This window comes from Bacillus rossius, chromosome 8 (assembly GCF_032445375.1).
Source record: "Bacillus rossius redtenbacheri isolate Brsri chromosome 8, Brsri_v3, whole genome shotgun sequence".
NCBI classification, from domain to species: domain Eukaryota; kingdom Metazoa; phylum Arthropoda; class Insecta; order Phasmatodea; family Bacillidae; genus Bacillus; species Bacillus rossius.
Window position 1 is genome coordinate 494,688 of NC_086336.1, and position 21,910 is coordinate 516,597.

The 21,910-nt window shown below is 35.9% G+C and overlaps 2 protein-coding genes and 1 long non-coding RNA gene across 4 annotated transcripts; 1 reads left to right on the top strand and 2 right to left on the bottom strand.

Annotated features, from left to right (window-relative positions):
* The first annotated feature begins 283 nt into the window (after positions 1-283).
* Positions 284-7,503, top strand: LOC134535422 (protein CREG1-like). The gene is made up of 5 exons (XM_063374503.1): positions 284-759; positions 847-1,126; positions 1,994-2,148; positions 5,506-5,707; positions 7,251-7,503. Exons 1-5 carry the CDS (start codon positions 745-747, stop codon positions 7,358-7,360), a joined length of 762 nt encoding a protein of 253 aa, XP_063230573.1. The 5' UTR covers positions 284-744; the 3' UTR covers positions 7,361-7,503.
* On the bottom strand, positions 5,417-15,125 carry LOC134535421 (jerky protein homolog-like). 2 transcript variants are annotated; one of them, XM_063374502.1, is made up of 3 exons: positions 14,899-15,125; positions 14,348-14,483; positions 11,163-14,254 (listed from the first exon to the last, which is right to left on the bottom strand). In XM_063374502.1, exons 2-3 carry the CDS (start codon positions 14,470-14,472, stop codon positions 13,450-13,452), a joined length of 930 nt encoding a protein of 309 aa, XP_063230572.1. In that variant the 5' UTR covers positions 14,473-14,483; positions 14,899-15,125; the 3' UTR covers positions 11,163-13,449. The 2 variants fall into 2 exon arrangements, 1 of the variants encoding a protein (XP_063230572.1); XR_010075612.1 differs by lacking the exons at positions 11,163-14,254; positions 14,348-14,483 and adding an exon at positions 5,417-6,557.
* Positions 15,126-18,446: 3,321 nt separating this feature from the next.
* Positions 18,447-21,910, bottom strand: LOC134535426 (uncharacterized). Its single transcript, XR_010075613.1, has 2 exons — positions 21,684-21,910; positions 18,447-21,538 (listed from the first exon to the last, which is right to left on the bottom strand). It is a non-coding gene; the product is annotated as an uncharacterized LOC134535426 (long non-coding RNA).

Sequence of the window (21,910 nt, forward strand, 5' to 3'; positions counted from 1 at the left end):
AGGGGGGGAAGATTATTGTATAGTGCAATTGGATAAAGTACTACAAAACCACTATATTTTGGAAAATGTTTATAGATTCTTGTTTTTTTTTTTTTTTTTAGTATTTAAAAATTTATTATCACCTAAAGGACACCTTAATTTTAGTTTATATTTTATGCTTAATTGGTTACAACCTATTTTCTTAACCCTGGTGTGTAATTGCGTTTCTGCCAGCATAGAAGGTGGTGCAATGATTTTGACAGTTTGTGACCTTATTCCGATACATGATTCTACTAACGAGTGTAAAAGAATAAGGTTAAGCAAATCTCTTACTGATTTATTTTATTCCTCCAGATTCTAGATGAATTATTCCGACAGTGTCAAGAATATGGCCTGATGGTGTCCCTGTAATAGGATTACAGAACCTAGAGTACGGAAAAGGAGTAGAAATGCATGTGCTCTATGGCAAAGGAAAATGACCTTGAGGATATGGCACGTGTTGTGTTGCGAGATTTAAATTTACGCAGGAAAACCTGATGTGATTTACATAACATGTCGTTGAGAAACACGTTTGGTATTGTTAGCCTTGAGTATTGAGGAAATACTAGCAGAGTCAGTAAGACTCCTGTCATTTGAATTTTGCTATGTCATTTTATTTGCTCCAAACACCACGCAGGGTGTAGGTGGAATTTGAAGTTTGAACATTTGGTCTTGTAGCTGGAAGCTAAACAGCAAGTTTAGCGATCGTCTTTGTTGAGTAATTGGATGAAAGTATTTAAGGTATTTTCTAATCAATTGTGTTTTTATTTTAAGGCAATAAAGTGTTGATTGATATATATAAAATGTTTTATTCTTTATTTTTTCAAGGTTTGTTCAGCTAGAAAATTGGAAATGGTTAAATTGAACTGCCTCATATTCCAAGCAGTGCTTCTGCATGTTGCAACTGCTACAACGATTCAGTATGGAAAATTTGATGCTGATCATAACTTCAGAAGAGTTATCAAAAGGATACCATACAAGCAGAACTTCCAGATTGAAAGCAACAATGTTGAATCCTTGGACAGTGTTGTGACAGCCACTCCAGGACCCAGCCCGCCGCCCCACACCAAGTATCCAGAGATGGCTCGCTTCATTGTTCATAATTCAGGTATGGAGTGCCTTACAAGAAATATAATTAATTTTGATCTGAAACATAATGCATAGGTACGTAAGTAGTTTATCAACTGTATGAAGAGATACTTGTGTTGTTAAAGAGTTTTTATCAAAATGTAGAGTGAAAATGTGCTTCCATACACTTTAGAATTTGTTAAACTTTAATTTCATGTACTGGAGCACCAACGTTGTGGTAAAGATGTTAGTAAAAATATGAGTTCATCTCGCTGTTACCACTTGACTGATATAAGGTAAATTTCTAGTTTAGGGGCTGATTGCATTAAAAACCTGCATAATCCTATAACATGATACTGGCATTTGAGAAAGCGTAGTACTGCGAAGGGGGGTGGGGGGAGGTAGGGGAAGTGAATGACATCATTAGAGTAGGCAAACTAGAGAAAATAAATTAGGTACGAGTTATTCATAAGTTGGTATCAGTTTAGTTGGTCATGTATTGTGACTGTTGTGTACTATATTTGGCGATATATAATAAAAATAATTTTGTAGGTATTCCGACTGGTGTTTTCATGATTTCATGATTTTCATAATAACTTCCACAGAATTTTCTGTGCTGACTGTGTCTTTAATTTTTTGAAATTACCTGATTTTGGTTTGTTTTCTGTGTGTTTAAATATCTTTCATGTATGTTATTGAGGTTTCTTATGACATAAAGTAAAATCAGCAATTGCGTATGTACAAAAATACATCTTAAATCAGTTTTCACCATTGCAAACACCATTCAAAAGCATAAAGTTACAAGATATTTTCAATTATTGTCGTGTACAGGAAGATAGTGTGAAATGGGGTATCAGTGGACAAGGAGCTGTGCTCAGTTGCAACCGGCGGTGCGCTGTTGTTCCAGACTGGGCCGCGCTGTCGTACGTGTCGTTCCAGAAGGAAACCCAGGGCTACCCGGTGGGCGCCATCTTCTCCATCAGCGATGGCCCGCGGGAGCAGTCGACGGGCACTCCGTACCTATACGTGACGGACCTGGAGCTGTCCGTCCAGGACCTCAGAGTGAGCGTCCGAGCCTGCTCTCCCGCTCTCTCCTGCTCTGTCCTGCTCTCGCCCGTGCTCTCCCGCTCTCTCCCGCTCTCTCCTTCTCTCTCCCGCTTTCTCCCGCTCTCTTCCGCTCTCTCCCGTGCTCTCCCTCGCTCTCTCCCGCTCTCTCCCGCACTCTCCCGCTCTCTCCCGTTCTCTCCCGCACTCTCCCTCGATCACTCCTGCTCTCTCCCGCTTTCTCCCGCTCTCTCCTCCTCTCTCCCGCGCTCTCCCGCTCACTCCCGCTCTCTCCCGCTCTCTCCCGCTCTCTTCCGCTCTCTCCCGTGCTCTCCCGCGCTCTCCTGCTCTCTCCCGCTCTCTCCCGCTCTCTCCTCCTCTCTCCCGCGCTCTCCCGCTCTCTCCCGTTCTCTCCCGCACTCTCCCGCTCTCTCCCGTTCTCTCCCGCACTCTCCCGCTCTCTCCCGCACTCTCCCTCGATCACTCCTGCTCTCTCCCGCTTTCTCCCGCTCTCTCCTCCTCTCTCCCGCGCTCTCCCGCTCTCTCCTCCTCTCTCCCGCGCTCTCCCGCTTTCTCCCGCTCTCTTCCGCTCTCTCCCGTGCTCTCCCTCGCTCTCTCCCGCTCTCTCCCGTTCTCTCCCGCACTCTCCCGCTCTCTCCCGTTCTCTCCCGCACTCTCCCGCTCTCTCCCGCACTCTCCCTCGATCACTCCTGCTCTCTCCCGCTTTCTCCCGCTCTCTCCTCCTCTCTCCCGCGCTCTCCCGCTCTCTCCTCCTCTCTCCCGCGCTCTCCCGCTTTCTCCCGCTCTCTTCCGCTCTCTCCCGTGCTCTCCCTCGCTCTCTCCCGCTCTCTCCCGCTCTCTCCCGTTCTCTCCCGCTCTCTCCCGTTCTCTCCCGCTCTCTCCCGTTCTCTCCCGCTCTCTCCCGTTCTCTCCCGCTCTCTCCCGTTCTCTCCCGCACTCTCCCTCGATCACTCCTGCTCTCCCGCTTTCTCCTGCTCTCTCCTCCTCTCTCCCGCGCTCTCCCGCTTTCTCCCGCTCTCTTCCGCTCACTCCCGCTCTCGCCCGTGCTCTCCCGCTCTCTCCTGCTCTCTCCCGCGCTCTCCTGCTCTCTCCCGCTCTCTCCCGTGCTCTCCCGCACTCTCCCTCGCTCTCTCCCGCTCTCTCCCGCTCTCTCCCGCACTCTCCCGCTCTCTCCCTCGCTCACTCCTGCTCTCTCCCGCTTTCTCCCGCTCTCTCCTCTCTCCCGCGCTCTTCCGCTCACTCCCGCTCTCTTTCGCTCACTCCCGCTCTCTCCCGTGCTCTCCCGTGCTCTCCCGTTCTCTCCCGTTCTCTCCCGCTCTCTCCCGCTCTCGTGTCTGCTGGAAAAATATTATTTACACACATAAATAGTAACAGGTGGAGAAAAACTTTGTTTCCATCTAAATGTCCAAACATATGTGAAAAATAACTTATCTCCTCATTTGTTTACACTTAGGCCGGTATTCCAGGAACTTTTTAATAAAACATATTACTGAATTATGAACACCATGATGTGTGTAAAATAAGTTAAATATTATTTTTTTAAGTATTTGCTATATCCCTGTCCGTTGTTTGGTTATTTCATATAAGGTAAGCCATGACCCTTAGTTTTTACTTAATATAAAAATAAAAAATTTAAACAATAGTAATGATAGTATGTATCAGCGTTTATACATAAATAATTCATTTTATATAAACTTTGCCATGAAATATATTTTCAGTTTCAAAAAATGTATTACTGGACGCAAGCTCGTTCCGCGATGTGCAACTGTCTCAGCCTCGCTCAGGGCTGCTGATTTGTTCTCTTACTGGGATTCGGTTCAAACACGTGCCACAGTGAGTTAACTTACCGTGTTTTATAGCATAATGGTCGCACGCGCGTAATAATCACAACCATATTTTAGGCTGTCAAAATTGGGATAAGAAAACTTCTCGCGTAAACGTCGCATTATGTTTTTGGTCCCGCTAGTAGATGCCGAGCGCTTTGTGTAGATATCTTTTGGTATAAAACAATGTATTTTAAAGTAGAAATCTAATATTTATTCGGTCATTACCACTTACTTAATAAATTAACGGAAAAATACGAAGTTGTTTGACGTGTGAATTTTCTTATAAAGACGTTTTTAAACGGTATTTCCTTTATCTGATTGTCTGCGTTACCGCGCCGTACTGCTTATAAAAATGTAGCCAGCGCATCATTCATGTTTGGTTATGTTGCTTCTCATATAGAGCGCGCACACGTAGTCGAATATTGATATCTCGTTGATTGGATGCAACGCGCGCTCTCTGTCAAGTGCCGAGTTAACTACATTTGATAGCCCGCATTCTTTCGTGGCAAGTATGTAGTACGACACGTTAGTTCACGTCAGATTCAAGTGGCTTGCGTTCGCGTTAGAGTTTTGGTTTTTCTTTTTCTATTTAAAGTTGAAGAAAGGGTTTTCTTTAAGGAATTATTAATATAGATTGTTTGGAGTGCTCTTGTATACTCCACCTTTTTTTTAAATAAACGTTCTTTCCATGAACAGGTTTTGTTTTTATGAATAACTTTACCTAACAAAAATTTTTTTTCCCGCATATTCGTCACACCCCTACTTATCAAATTTGATTTTAGAATAAAATGTGCGACTATTATACGAGAAAACACGGTACTCGCTACCTTACCCTAACATTTTGGATTACCGCCCTTAATGTTTCAGAAATTTTGTAGGTTAGACCAAAAAATAATTTTAAATGGTAAGTATGTGAAGAAACTTTGCAATGTGTTTAACGTATGTTTTTCCCTGACCCTGTGTTTTCATTTATTTTAGTTGTTAGTACATCATCTAGACATGTACACATTGTGCAGGTTCAGCCCTGTTTATGCAAAATGATATTAAATAGTTGGTGTACTGTATTGTTTAGTACCTACCACATGTCTTAATTATTCAATACTAAGTTATTTTAGTTTTTTGGTTGAATTTATTAAATTTATATATATATTTGTATAGTTTTTTGAGATTGTTTCTAAAGCCCAAAACTGTTTACAAAATAAGAAAATCACTAAATCTGAAGAAAAGCCATGTTTCTGTTTTCCTATCATTCTGTTAGAGGGCATAGTGATACTTAAAGTACTTGATGATTAAGAGATTAAGTTAGGTTTAAATATAATACAGTGATATTGTGAAATGGGTTGGTTGGTGTTGGTTAGCTACATTTAAAATGCTGTGAAATCAAATCAAATGTAGCTAACAACCTCACCAACTAATAAGTACTATGAAGAAACACCTGATGTTAGTTAAAATGTTTGTATTTCATGTACATAATTGAATAGTTGGTGGTTGAGAGCTGGATTGGGAGCGGGGGGTTGGCGGCTTGCAGAACGACTCGCGCTGCTCGCTGACGATGACGCTGGCCGAGGGCCAGTACTGCCAACAGCACGGCCTGGACCAGCAGGACCCGCCGTGCGCCCAGATCGTGCTGACCGGCCGCATGCAGCGCCTGCAGAACGGCACGCGGGAGTGGGACTTCGCGCGGCAGGCCCTGTTCAGTCGCCACCCGCGCATGAAGGGCTGGCCCTCCAGTGAGTCCTGCCACGCCAGCACACCTTCAGCAGTCGAGGGAAAACAGTTGAAATGTTCATATTGTAGGACGGGAATTTCAGGAACCCAAACCTAGCGCCTGTGTACCGAAGTAACATCTATATAGAAGCTACCATCAGCTACAGCACCCCGGGAGTGTTTGTTATCTTTGCTGGGAACGTCTGTGATACAAAGTAAAATGTTTTTTATCCTAAAAATGTTAAAATCCTTTTTTATTTTAAAATAACAACTTTATTGTTTGAATATTTCTTCGAACCTTAAATATATGTGTTTTTACTCATATTTCTTTTTTATTTTTGACTCTTGAAATGTTGATGTATATTTGGATTTGGGAGCTCATTTAAGAATCAAGTTTGAGATTTGGATTTGTGGCAACTGGTATGAACATGAACCAATCACGGTTTATTTTAAGAATGAAAATTATGTGACAAATAATCTTAGCAAGTTCTTACAGTGTTAAATACAACTATGTAGGTTTTAATTGGAGGTGGAATGATGTCATAATTTTGATGCTCGGTACTTGTTACCCTTGTGCCCGAAATCAGCACAATTTTTTGGTTTTATCTAATTTTTTTATATTTTTTATTTTATCTGATTTATCAAACTAATTTCTTTTCCTTTTTTTTTTGACTGTACCGTCTCACTGAAACTTTCCCTGACCAGCGTGCGTCGGTATTCCCAGTGCCGCGCTCTGATGATACAGCAGTCCCTCGTTAGTTCAGCAAGGCTCGTCCTGTTCTCCTGGCTCCTGACCACGGCTGGGATGCAAGTCCCCTCCGGGCGAGAGCCCCAGCCTCCCGAGATGTCGGCCTGGAGACCCGTCATACCTACCTGTGTTCAGTAAAACAAACATTAGTGTTAATTATGCATTCAAAATTTAATAAAAAAATTTGTATGTACCTTAAAAAATATAACATGATTACACTGAATAAAAACAACTATTTTGTTAAGTGTCACAATATTAACATCATTTTATTGAATAAAATAATTCTTAATTATTTTGGGATGAAGCCAACTTCTTGTGATAGCAAGTCTGAATGGCCGTTCAGACTCGACAGTAGCTGGTAGCTACTAGGTAGGTCAGGGAAATACATGTTCATTCTCCAAGCATCTGGATGTTTATGTCAACACTTGATACTATTGATTATACATAGTATTGAAGTATTGAAAATCTCGCCTCTGATTTTAATGCATTTTTTCTTCCAAAAATTTAAGGTTTAATTTATTTAGTCTTACAGCTGCAAGAAATGTAAGGTTAATATTTTGTTTTCAGATGGGTAAGGGATGGTGGTATTTATTTAATGAACATATTCTTAATTTGTGTAGATTAATAGAAAATAATGTTTTTAAGTTAGACCAACTAAAAATGTTGCTGATCTACTGATATTCGCTGCTCTAGTGTAACATTCATGCTTTATTGTTCCATGTTTGATTTATTGAATACTATCATACTCTCTTTTGTATTACTAGTAACGTGGTCACAAACAATCGATGCATGTCCTATATTTGTGTTGTGTGTTGTAGATCACTCATTCTTCTTCATGAAGCTGAAAATTGATGACATCAACATGACAGATTTCTACGGTGGACCAGTGTACGTAGACGTGGAGCAGTACTTCAAGGCCAAGATGTGAACGTCCCCCCACCGAGCGAAGCATGGTGCTAACAGTGCTGTGTTACAAGAGGCGGACTAACTGTCTTCATGTCTTTAACTAACAATGAATTTTTTATATTGTGTGCAATTAGTTTGTTTGAATACATATATTTCTTAGCAGTTTTCAGTATGTTTTCCTTTACTTTAGGCACAAAACCCTACCTTCATTTTAAAAACAAAACATAATGTATTAAGTCTACACGTGGTGGCCACGCGACCAGGGATATCTTTCAGAAGCCTGCGAGTTATCTGTTGTCTCGCGAGTTGAAAACAATTTTGTAGTAAAACTTTTTGTCATGCAGCGGATGTGAGAAAAGTGACATTGGGTAAGATAACACTTTGGTTTGCTGGGGGTTAGTTGGAGTGGGAGAAAGTCTAGCTCAATTTTTTCTCTCTCTTGACATTTTTCTATTTTTACTTTTACATCTGAAGATTTTCATCACAGGTAATAATAAATAATAAAAGAAGACACAACCAAAAAAAAATTACCTTGATTTGTTAAAGGAAAGATTGAAGGCTTTATTGCGAAATAAAACTAAAAAATAAGTTGAACATGGAAGAAACTAGAGTTGCTTGGCTTCTGGGTTGTAGCCGCGTCGAAGGTGAAGATATCACTGACGTTTCGGTCGACTTGCAGTCACCATCATCAGGGAACAGTAGGTAATTGCTTCGCCTTCGATGCGGTTACAACTCCAGACAGTAGCCGCAAAAGCCTGCAATCTTTACTAAGGAAGAAACTAGACTAATGGATGGTGAAATAATTTTTTTTTTTCATCAAACAGCTTACCGTGTTTTCTCGCATAATCGTCGCACATTTTATTCTATAATCAAGTTTGAAAAGTAGGGGTGCGACAATTATGTGGGAATTTTTTTTTTTTTTAGGTAAAGTTATTCTTAAAAAAAAACCCGTTCATGGAAAGTACTTATGTATATTTTAAAAAAAAGGTAGAGTACACAAGAGCACGCCAAACAATTTATATTAATAATTCATTAAACAAAAACCTTCCTTCAACTTTAAATAAAAAAACCAAACTGTAACTCGAACGCAAGCCACTTGAATCTGTGACGTGAAATAACGCGTAACTATCTGCGTAGTACACATTTACCACGAAAGAATGCAGACCATCAAATGTAGTTAACTCGGCAGATGACAGAGAGCGCGTGTTGCATGCAATCGGCGAGATATCGATATTCGACTATGTGTGTGCGCTCTATACGGGAAGCAACATAACCAAACACAAATGATGCCAACTAGCGCTGGCTACATGTTCATAAGCGGTACACCGCGGCGACGTAGGCGATCAGATAAAGGAAATAACGTTTAAAAATGTCTTTAAAAGAAAATTTACACTTCGGAAAACTTCGCATTTCCGTTAATTAAATAAGTTGTAATTTCCGAATAAATATTAGATTTATACTATAAAATACATTGTTTTATACAGAAAATATACCTACACAAAGCGCTCGGCATCTAATAGCAGGACCAAAAAACTCATTCGACGTTTACGCGAGAAGTTTTTTATCCCAATTTTGATGGCCAAAAATATAGGTGTGACAATTATGCAATAAACGAGGAGATTAATTATTTTGTTTAGGACTACCCTAAGATAAGCACATATGTATTAAGATTTTACTATTACTCTTAGTTTTTAGTTATATTTGATCTACAACCACTATCAAAGTTATTTCCTGATAGTGAATAGTAATAAAAATAGTATGGACAAGTAGGAACATATTTCAACATGCAGTTAACTGTGATTCAGTTAACTGTGATTGAAAGGTTCTCTATGAAGAATTTAAAGCTAGGCACTTGTTTTAAATAGTGCTCAATTAACAAAAATACTGGTGAAAATTTTGTTTACGTTTATTTTATTTTTGTCATTGTGCTGTATTTATTCGTATGAGTCGCATCCATAATTTTGGGTAAAAAAATCTTAAACATTTGCACCATCTAAGTCACACCATATACCGGTCTTCAGTAGAATATAAGTGACGTCTTTATGGCCCGTGTCTCAGCTTACTGCCGAGTAAGAAACAGCACTTATGTCCTTCGTCTTTCCCCTCTTCATCCCTTATGGCCCTTCCTCCCCCCTTCACCATAGCACTAACAAAAAATACTAAGGAAAAGAATGCCCGTCCCATCTTCTCCAAGAGAGAAAAGACCACAGGGTATTTTTGTCAATTTTTTTTTGTCAGTTTCTTCAATAAAATTAAGCACACTCTTTACAGCAGTTTTGTCAGGAATGAAATGTTGCAGTAGAAAGCATAGGATATCTCCCACAAAAACAATGTTTGGACACAATTGTGTTACAAAACCCTGTTGAGGTAGACGTGATAATTGTGCACGGCGCCAGGTCACAATGACGAGAGGGCGGGAGAGCCATAAACACTGCTGCGCGGCCACACGCACATGCACTCTCTTCCCCTCTTCCCCTCGCTCTGGCTGGTTTACCTGTCATGATGCCTTACACTCACTGCCGAGATGTTTTAAGAAACAATGTATATTTACTCATATTTATGAAAAACCAACACAGGCTAGTTATGTAAGCACATAGTCAACCACAACAATACTATTTTAATTTTTTTTTACCCAAAATGGAAATTTTCGCTTTTGGGTCGCAGCACAATTTACTAAACAAAATGTCTGCATAAAATTTTTGACCCATACACGGGTAAATGCGGTTAGCTGTTTTTATCCTTGGCAGCTGATGCAATTTTAGTTGTGCCTTTTGGTATGCTGTGTTATTTATACCATGCTGTCTTTTCGTACATTTTTTTCTGTTGATTACTACTGTCTTGAGTTTCAACAACATACAAGTGCTACTAAATTATGTTCAGGAAAAAACACTTTTATCACAGAAGCAATATTGTCTTACCAGAGCACTTTTTATTTTAGTATGTAATATTAAATGTTTGGAACTTAATGTTGTTACGACCTAAAAATATGAGAATGGAGTTTATTATGGTGATGAATGAAGTTTAGTGGGTTGGGGATTCTTGTAATCTTTAACTGGGGACAACTTATTTAAATTGGAATGTGTGTGCAAAATTCGCCCTAATTACCCAAATAAAACCTCCACCACACACTGTTTCCTTGACGTGTGGTTGAGACGGCGGGAGAGAAATTGTGAGCAAGACTTCCAGTACTGCTGTAGCCAGGAGTTGCAGTTGTCAAGATGGTGAAATCACGTGTGGCAACATGCATATGTGCATGTTGTGTGAATATCGGGGCATGTGCTAAGCATGTTGGTGTGCCAAAGTAAACTTTATGGCAGTGAAACTATCCTGGAATACATTTTGTAAACTTGAATAATCACTAGAAAAGATAATAGCAACTATTAATAAACATACAATTTATTAGCCAGGAAAATTGTTTTGGGACGAACATGGCGTCAGAGATATTTATCATTTTGTTGGTTCGCTGAAGCATTACGAATGTGGCGTTATCTTTCAGGTATTTTTAGAAATAAAATCAGCAGTCCAATAGATTCAACAATGAATTTTTTTAAATACTGCCCATCTTGTTAAAATTTACTAAACAGTTAATACATTTATACTTCCATGGCATTACTAAAATATTGACCTCAAACCTTTTAAAATATGTTATAACACTAAGTATATGTTGGTAAATTTGTTTTTACTCAAACAATTATAATAATGTAAATATTTCCTATCAACAAACCTTAAACGTATTGAGCTTAATCAACATTATTATTATTATTATCATATAATATATTATAATGTTAATAAAAATGTAAAAAATTTATATATATTTCCCAGTGGTGAGATTTAAACCCTGTCCCTTCAGGTTTACATCTGCATCTTCTACCAATAAGCTATCAGGACAATTTGAATCTAGGAGGAAACAGAGCATTATCAAACATGTGATGGGATTACTTGTCACTATGACTATTGTACTAAAGCCACTCTCTGTAGTGGTCTTTATTATAGCCACTACTTTATTAGTTATGTGGAGTCAGTGTATTGAGTATGTGACCCAGTTTTACTTTATGCATATACACCTGGTGGACGTGGTGACACACATAAAACATATACACTTTGTTACAAGAAAAACAAATGAAAACAACAATAAAAAATATTACCTCGAATTCATTATGTAGGTTAAACGAAAGACAAAGATTATAGGTATGAAAAGCGCAAGACTTATAAATAATAAAATAAAATGTCATTAAAAGAAAGTCTTTAATAAAATAATAATATTTAAAATTCTGGTTTGGCAGGTGGTATAAATTATGTACCGTCAAACGGGGTGAAATTTTGCCACTTTTTGTGTATTTGTTAGAATAATTCTAAAACTATTGAATTGTCTCGTTAGTGAAATACTGTGTTAGGTAGGCACATTCTTCAACTTTTATTAGATATTCAAGGAACATCAATACCTATTTCCATAAAGGCTTAAATGTGAGAAAATTCATGGCACAATCTCACCCCTCCATAGGGGCGAGTTTATGCCAAGTGTTATTTCAGTGTAATTTCCCTAAGAAAATTATTCTGGCATAAACTCGCCCCATTAAAGCGTCACTTTGTTCCACATTTCAAGTGCATAATATAAATAAACGTAAATAATGCTGTAAATTTACATTCTAATAGCTTTTTGTATACTTATTCAAAAGGACAAAATATTGGGTAACACAACTTTTGATAAAACATACATATATTGAAATTATGTTTGCCAATTAACAAATACGGTATACAAAGCTATTACTACTGCAAAAGAAACCTGTTACACATAAAATACTAGTGCCTAGCACGACTTTACAAGGATAATTTTCACAAAATTAACATAGGTTTACCAAATCACATTTCTTTACCTACTTGGAAATGATACCATATACCGGTTTCTAATTACTAGAGGCACCTGTATTTCGCGATTTTTTTTTTTTTCATGTAAGGTATTTCACAAAACACTGTAGCTTTTTTTATGAGTCATGGCAAATATTGTGAGGGTGCAGCAGTACGGTGACCACATTCTCATTGGCCCCGTCAAGAGCGGGACGACACCTCTCACCGACCTCAGCCAATAAACACAGGAGAAAAGCTACAGTATTTTGTGAAATACCTTGACATGAAAAAAAAAATTGCGAAATACAGGTGCCTCTACTAATTACTTGTGTACATACAGTAGGCAACAAAATAACATTTACATAGGTAAGCATAAACAATTCATTTTTTTAGATCCACCAAGTACAGCTCCCTTCGTGATAATTGTTTTGGGTGAGGAAGCATCTTGATAACAGCTGTTTTCTTATACCAGATTTCATCTTTTTTTTCAGGCCACTTCCAGTATTTACCAGTCCTGCTCATAGCACTTATTCTGACATCTGATTCGTCAATCGCTGTAACTGTCCCAGGATAAACTATTTCATCATAAAGAAATGCTACAAAGTCCCCAATACTAAGATCTTTCGACAGAGAATCACACACACTTGATGCCAATGTGTCTGTAACTACCACACGTCCATTTGAATCATTAGATTCAGAGTCTGACTCAATAAGATCTTCTACACTGGCATCAGTATCATCATATTGCACATCATCTTCTATATCACTGCTACTGGTGTCTTGTTGATCTCTGGTTTTCTGTTTCTGATTTTTACGACCTGTTTTCGGTTGACTTGTACTCGGCTCATTTTCATGTGCATTGCTTGACAAATCATTTGCACAAACACTTTTTTCCTGGTGGTACAGTTAATTTCCGCCTTCTTGTTTTCCCATGTGTTTTCACTTCTTCGTGCCTTCTTTTCTTCAGTTCCTCTAAAAAACTATCACTGATCCTTAAGGTTGGAGAGTTATCAGCATCTGTAAATTCTTTCATTACACTGTCACACAGTTTTGCTAGAACTTTATTTCTGTCTAGTGGCACAAGCCCACATTTCTTAAAGTCTGACTTCAAATTTTGTTGTCCTCTTACTGCAAGGTTATCCAATAAGGTCTTCAAAAGACGTGGAAACTGATCTTTTGGTATAGTAGCACATCTGCTTCCATAGGATGTCTCTTTCCACTCACTCAGAATCTTTTGCCACTCACCTTTCATGGAGCGAAAGTATGCTACATCAAAATGAACAAAATATTGTATTTCTCACAGAGATTTAGAACTTCCATATTCAATTGGGCACTCAAATTATCTCCCATTATAATTTTCTTTCCTGGTTGCTGTTTAAGAATTGGGAGCATAAGTTTTGTGAACCAGTCCTCAAAACACACAGCATCGAACCATCCTGATCTGGTTCTATTGTAATGAGCCCCGTCTGGTCCCCCCTCTGTCCAAGTCTGCCACGGATTCTCAGCTTTGTAATTAATGTAAATGGGGGCAAGAATCCCTTCAGCATTTCCACATAACATTATAGTGGTACATGCTTTCGTAGCATTTCTAATTTTTTCAGGGTACTTTGTACCTTTCTTAACTATAACTTTATTACTGCCCGGATCGTCTACCAAATTACTTTCGTCGAAGTTCCATATATTAGAATGTGGAACTCCTTCCACCTCTTTCGAAAAATTATCAAAAAAATTATTGATGGTCCCTTCATTAGAACGAGCCCTAGCATGACTGATATTTCTTGCAAGTCTTGTACTTAAATCTTGTTTGTGCCTTTTGAGAAATGATTCTACCCAATCCTTCCCTGGGACATTGTTTTTAAACTTCTTTACATGTCTACCACATTTGTCAAGGTAGTTCTTTACAGTCATTTGCAAATCAAATGCAGTCAGTGGGAACCCATAAGTTGACATAGCAATAATGTACTTAGCAAACAAGCCTTCTTCATCGCTGGAAAATGTTGTCTGCCCACCTGAAGCATTTGGATGTTTACCATGGATTTTTCCAGAAAGTGTGTTTCTGTGAATGCCATATCTGTAACAATATTTACCAAGCATCAGTATAGATACAGGAACTATTATTGCACAGAAAAAGTGTAAAGAAGTTACAAAATTTTTGGTAACTTACTTTTCAGCAGCTGCACGAACAGAAATCTTCTTTGCACGAACCTCATTCAAAGCTTTTTCAAGATTTTTTTCTGAATAATTTTTATATGGACGACTTCCACGTTTTCTCACATAGTGCCGCACCATTGTTAATGAACCTAAAATGAACAAACAAAAATACCAACATGCATCACTCTCGTTTTAATAAAAGTAATTCTGCAATGTGTTCTTTCGGAATGGTAATTATGAAAAAAAATTGAGCTAGCAGTTTTTTTTTAAATAATTTATTATTGTTGGTGTGAATTATAATTAGATAATTGTTGCTTTAACTTTGATATTTAGGCTAGATTGTTTTTATGTTGATCCAAGATGGCGTCGATTGTTCTCATCATGTTTTTCTTGTAAATACTACAAACAAAGGGGTGACTTTGTGCCGAAATAATTGGCACAAAGTCGCCCCAATAATAGTTGTGCAAAACAAAAAAAATTAATTCATAAAAATATTTTTTTCCTATCTTACTATACATCAGATCAAATTAATCACAATGAAATGCACAACAAATTGGTACTTACAAAGTTTTGTTTCAACCACTTTAGTAATGTGTTCCAGAACAAAGTGTCCAACATAACCTGCAAATGCTATTCAACCTCACAATAAACAAATAGTCACTACTTAGAAAATGCGGGAAACATAATTTCCAAAGATATGTACAATAGTAAAGTATCCATAGGAGCATCAATTGTCTGTCATAGAGTCGTCGTAAAACTAAAACGAATCCAGGGACATTAAGAAATACGATTTTGAACAATTTCGCCCCCTATGGCACAATTTCACCCCGTTTGACGGTACTTAAAACAAGCAGGAAATAGGTCACACATGTGTCACTAACAATAATTCATACAGTTCAATTTATAATGGTGCATGTTCTCACACTCATAAATCGTAGAAAACTGATAAAATATGGTTTATTATTTAAATATTTAATTTATGAAATTGTACCTACCTCGGCTTAGCTCTATTGTGTCGATAGAAAACATGAAATTCCATTCTCGTATCACCTCTAGGTATTGACTGTAACTTGTATGCATGACGATTAAGTGGATTGCAATATAAGTTGATGTTAATCTGTTCTCAAATTTTATAATAGTTTCAGATGTAGAGAAAATACAAGCACATTTGGCTAATAACAATGTCTCGTACGATGCGAAATTGGACCAGTTTTACTCACGTTATATATGCACTCCTACCATATCTTTCCAGATATGCCCTTTCATTAATACATACATTTAATATTACGCAGATTTAACACATCCATACACTCGGATGGCCTATTGTAGCTAGAAATATGGATGAATATTAAAGGGATTACGCCCCTTGCGTTTCAATGTGCCGCCACATTACATAACTCTCCTTTTCTATTTAAAAGTTCTAAAACTATCAACTTTTGTAACCTGGCCTCCCATTGGCCGAAACAATAAAAAGTTAACGTAATTTTCCACATTAAAATTAACAACTGACTTTCAACAATATGTATGATGATACAAAAATACGTTAAATTTAAAATGATAATTTCTAACAATGAACACAATGTTATACAAATTACGTGAAGAAAATATCTTATGCCGTTAAAGTCAATATTGTACCCTAGAGGGTTCGGACAGCCTAAGTTTCACCCCCATAGATCGACATGCACGAACAGTTCCGAAGTACGTCGCTCGATCGGGTAACTTCGGTAGTAGAAAAGCGCGGGCTATAGCTACAGCTTTTGAACGTGAACAATGATATCGTTTTTTTGATCTAGCAAGAGATAAATTGCAAAATTGTACCAAAAGTGATAAAGATAACACTATTCCGGGATATGTAGACAGTGAAATCGGTTATAACAATTTCTTTGATGCCTTAAAAAGTGCTGGTTACTCGTTCTCAGTCAGAAGTAGTGCAGCACAGGAGCAATTCAAAATATTAGATTCAATTTTCTGTAGAAGACGAAGCAAGCAACATTAAAATGTTTATCTTGCTTGCTTCAAATCCTCAACCCTTATATCTGTCAATGAAGGAAATTAATTGAGCTTTCAGCTTGGTGACCTCTAGATCATTACAAAAAAATGAAGGGCTATAAAATGCTAATGATATGACAGAATGGGTGGGTGAAGTAACGTAAGAACTCTGAGAAAACCAACTAACCACTGCAATGTTTGCTATGTTCCCCACTATCAAAAGATCCATTAATGACCCTGCTGAGAATCAAACCCAGATCACTTTGGTGACAGAGAAGTGAGCACTTAAACACAGAGACCCAATGTTTGCCTCTAATGACCACATTTATAAGACCACAAACCTAATGCTTATTACCTTTTCCACCATTAATTTAATTACCTTACCTTTACAGATCGTGAGCAGCAGGTAATAACCAGTATACTGAATGAAGTCTTTGAGATTAAGGGCTTCTTATGTGTAGGAATGTTTGCAATTTTTGAAACAGCCCTTTTCAGAATTTTATTATTCTACTACTGTTAAAAGTCTCTTCTCTACAAATTTGCTTTGTTCTCTGTTACTAATTATTATTAATGTAGGGCATCCTCCATCCATTGCATACCTTTAGTGAACATAATAACATATTATATTTTATTATATTTTTATTCTCCTCGCTGGTTCTGTATGTTCAACTACAGCTGATTCAGTTGTGTCTTTATATTTTTAATTATTTATTTGTTTATTTATTTCCATTGTTTTCCATGGCAAACAATACAAAACTTCAATGCCGTTAATCCAAAAATTGGAAGTAAATCATATTTTGAAGGTTTGCTATCTAACAAATCATTAGGTATTTAAAAATTTATTGTAATTTTTAAATTCAAGAAAAGTTTTCTGATGTATGTTCTGAGAAAAAGAAACATTTATGGAAGCTTACTGTAACACCAAAAATGAAGTATGATGTTACTGATATCATTTGTGTTTGATATAATTAATTATTAGTGTTAAAAGTGCATTTGCAGTGCTAATTTCTGATCCCGTTCACATACAGGCATAAGTGTGATAACTAAAATGAAGTATGACGATTTAAGAGTTAAATGTTATGTTTAATCTCTTTCCCTAACTGTTTGATGAATATTTTAAGTGCAAATGTGCAGTTTGTCGTTCTTATGTTAGATCTAATTCATATTATACAGGCTAACGTGCATTGTTTTATGAAGAATAGTGTTGTAACAAACTGTCAGATTAAATTGTTTTGTTCCAAAATAGAGCAATGCTCTTTGGAACATTGCAGAAAATAAAATTTTAAGAATTACAAAGTCTAGCACAAATATTAATGTAGATCAGCTCCAAGACTTAAGTTGTAAATGTGAAATTAGGCCTATGTGATTACAATCTTATGGCATTAAAGGTCTAGTAAGCCTACCTACATTTGTATTTTAAATAATCCAAGTTCATAAACATTTAAAGAAATTGCTGCAAATATTTCAGTTCAATGAACTGATTCAAATAAAAAATTATAGGTTGAAAGATAATCTAGTAATGAAGCCAATAGTATTATTAATTAAAATCTTGACTGTAATCTCAGAAGTCAGAGAAGTTGAACCTTCATGCAAAACCCAGAGCTGGTAGGCAATAATTTTTTTAATTTATTAATCATGTTCAGATTTTTTTTTTATCAAAGATTGATTAATTTACATTGATTGATACCAAACATATACAAGAACTTCAGAATACAGATTTTCCTTCATATTGAAATAATGCTATTTAAAAAAAATTATTTTCTTTTATTGATAATACACTTATTGGAATTGGCTCTAGAATATAATAGTGAATACGTAATCTGTACTTGTCTATGATTTGTTTGTTTTTTATGTAAGTGTATATAGTAGTGTTTTTTTTTAATGGTTGTTGGCTAGTGTTATGTATGTATGTGCACTATATGCAAATGGTAGTTCTGATAGTATATGTTCATAATAACTAATATACTGATATCAGACTAGCTCAAAATTGGTCTGTATTGTACATATATGAATACTTTATAAGATATGTATTGAAATATGATTTGAGTTAAGGAAAATTGTTACTGTAGAGTGTAGATGTTTGATTGATTATTGAAAAAAAAATTCCTTCTGACAACCATTAATAATTTTTACTGCTTTTTATTAATCTTCATAAAAATTCACAAGTCACCATGGTTACCATCTTCCAGCCACAAAACAAATATTATCAGTGATTTTAAAATACATCAATAAATATTATCAGTGATTTTAAAATACATCAAATAAACTCTCTCGCTGCATTCACGAAATCATTGCTTATTTACATTGGCCAGCCAAAGAGTAGATAAAAAAAAGCTGTTCTCCACAAGCCTGAAACAAAAAAGAAATCAAAGTTAAATGATTTATATTGTACTAAAGAGAAATGAAACTGATAAATAAATGTATCAAAGAAAAAAGTTATGCATACCAGAATGATAAATTAATTTCAAAACCATTTTAGTTAGAAATTTGATACATTAAATATTTTGGTAAATTCTCATTTATGTACTACAATTAACATTTTTCTTTGTCCTTTCAAATAGATATTTTTTCCAAATACTTTTTGACAAAAACTCATTTATGTGAAAAAAAAATTATATGAAAAACATAATTCTATTGCTCTTGTGCCCATTATTGCAGAAAAACTAGGTATTTAACAATCCAAGTAACTACACAATTTTAGAAGTATGTTTCTCAGGGCCTCAAGTGATGTAATTGCTTGTTATTAGCTTAAGCAAATCTAGGCTTTGACTCAAGCAAAATGTTTACAAGTTGAATTAATTTCACGTAATGCATGACACATAAGCAGTTAATTTTTTTTTTTTTTTTTTTTTTAAGTATCTAACCAAAGTCTTTGGGGAGAGTATTAGTAGGTAGGTTACCAAAATTTGTAAGATTCTATATATATCCTATATGTTCATATTTTAGTCGTATCAACAAAATGCCTACACAAGAATAGATGTCAGCATGTTATTTTGCAGCAGTCGATGGCATTACTTCATAGTACAGTTGTGAAATCACTACAAAATGTGTCTGATGTATATTGCAATGATTTACAATTATTATCGGTAATCGCATAACTGCAGAATTCAGAGGGTGTTAGAAAATTAAAATATACCACACATTGTTCTTTTTTTGTTTCTAATAATATTAGTTTATATTCCTACAAAGATGGATTCAGAAATTTCCTAGAGTAACAACTTTTCCACACAAACCAAATTTGATAAATAGTAATTCTTAGTACTATGTACTTCGCCAAATAAATTATTTTTAAAGTCTAGGTAAACTTACCTAAAGAATAATTGCTTACACCATTTTACAGTAGTTATGAAGAAGTTACCTTTCCCTAACCATTTTCATGATTTAACAGCACTTATGTAACTAACCTAACCAAGTATTGCAACTGTGAACTACAGTATAACCCTGTAATTGTTTTCAAGTGAGCATGCGGAAAAAAACATAAGCAGTCGATGGAAATTTAGCCATTCCAGTGTTTTAACGTTTTACCAATGGATTCATTAAGAAAATATAATGTTAAAAACCATTGATCAGTACCCTTGATGCTTGAATTTGCTTAACCAATCCAACAATTATACAACTTCGTTGTGCATCAATAAAGTAAATCAATCATCAATACAGTAAACGTCTTCGATTATACTGCGCTAATTCCCAAATATATTTTTAAAAAATTGAAATAAATTGTTTAACAGTAGTTTAATGTTAAAGTAGGTAAGTATAAACAATACAAAATTTGTAAAATCATGTGAATGGTTGGTTAGCTAAATTTAAAAAAAGTAATTTTCTTTTGTTGCTGCTTATCCATAAATTAAATTATAAAATTTTGAAAATACCGTTTCAGACACTAAAAACCTTCCTCTATTAAAACTGTAAACAGCTTTTCTTAATTCCTACTGGTTTTCAAGAAATCACATTTTGCAGGTCACGCTAGATAGCTTATGCAGTGAAGCAGCTGTTACCATTTTCCCCTCTAATTGCATAGCAGATCCTGTGGTTTTCCATATATATAAGAATGTATATATTTTTTATTTGAATATTATAACCTAATGAAACGTAAATAATAGTTTTAAAAAAAGTTACGAGTCTCTAATGTGTATCCAAACCAAAACGCCAACCCTTGACAGGGATTTTTTATAGCAGTATGGAGGCGCAAAGCGCAGATTAGTTACCTGCAATAGCACGTAACCTGACGTATAAAAGGAATCATTTGTTACAAAATGAAAATTTATTTTATATGTCAGGTTATGTGTTGTCTCACGTAAAAAATCAGAATGTTGCACCTATAAACTGCTAAAAAATATCGCTCTCAAGGACTGATGCTTTGGGTTTGGAATGCACAATAAGGAGTCACATAACTTTTTTAATGTGTTAATTTACGTTACTGCATTGCAATATCCAAATAAAAAATAGACAATTTGTGTATGAAAAACAACAAGATCTGCAACTCAATTAAAGAACAACATGGTGACAGGCCCTTTACTGCACAGGTAATGTAATGTAACCTATAAACAGTGATTTCTCAAAAACCAGTCTGAATTTAGAAAAAAAATTTTTTCAGAGTAAATACAGGTACATATTTAAAGTTAAAAAAAAAAGTGTCCAAAGTTTATTTTGCATACAAAAAGCAGCAACGTGAGATAATAACCTAAAAAATCACTGTAAAATGTATATTGGTTGGTTAGATTAGGTTAGTAACATCCAACCGTTCAATTGATTTTACAGAATTTTTAATTGGTGCTATCCCAAGCTAACCAAATGTAAATTCCACTGTACTTAGAATCACTGTACGTATAATGTTACTAACCTAACAAATTTCACTGTATTTTTAATCCAGCTAACCCAAGGGCAGTATCTCAATATTACAGATTTGTAATAAATAATCCTAACCTATCCACATGTTAAACATGATAAACTACTTGCAGTATCAAACAACCCTCATAGAGAATAATAATTTTAAACATGTCAGGAAGTAAAAAACACTTTAGGAATTTATAATTTTTCCTGCAATACCCCAAATTATATTAAGTGCACTCACCTCAATGTAATTCAGCTATGGTAACAATTATTTTAAAATATTTTTACTTAAATGCGGTTAACTGCTACACACCACCGGAAAACATTTCTTATGATTTTATACGTTGTGCGCTCATGAACATAAGATGAAATCTCCACACGCTACCTAAAATTTAAAAAGATAAGCCTATAGTGTACAAAAATTTATATAAGAAATGATTACTTGCCAAGAATAACACAATCAATGTTAACTTGTAAACGGACAAAACTAATCTCCTAACAAATCAAACAGAAATAGCTCAATAACTTACCTGAAAATCTCATAATTAGTAACAAGGAAATATTTGTGTACATGTGTTTTACTCTTAAAAAAATATAAAATAACATTAGTCAACAATTTTTTGATCAATATTGCAATGTTTGTTTTGAACGTACAGATAAAAAAAAAAAAAAAACCAAACATGTACGAACCAGCCCGAAGGGCATGTCGATCTATGGGGGTGAAACTTAGGCTGTCCTAGAGGGTTCTAGCTTATTG

Bases quoted from the DNA above. Each gene is read 5' to 3' on its own strand.
- LOC134535422 (XM_063374503.1), top strand. The intron at 1,127-1,993 runs GTATGGAGTGCC...CTGTTGTTCCAG, and splicing joins CTTCATTGTTCATAATTCAG to ACTGGGCCGCGCTGTCGTAC. The intron at 2,149-5,505 runs GTGAGCGTCCGA...GGCGGCTTGCAG, and splicing joins TGTCCGTCCAGGACCTCAGA to AACGACTCGCGCTGCTCGCT.
- LOC134535421 (XM_063374502.1), bottom strand. From the start codon at position 14,472: ATGGTGCGGCACTATGTGAGAAAACGTGGAAGTCGTCCATATAAAAAT. The intron at 14,255-14,347 runs GTAAGTTACCAA...ATATTGTTACAG, and splicing joins GTTCGTGCAGCTGCTGAAAA to ATATGGCATTCACAGAAACA.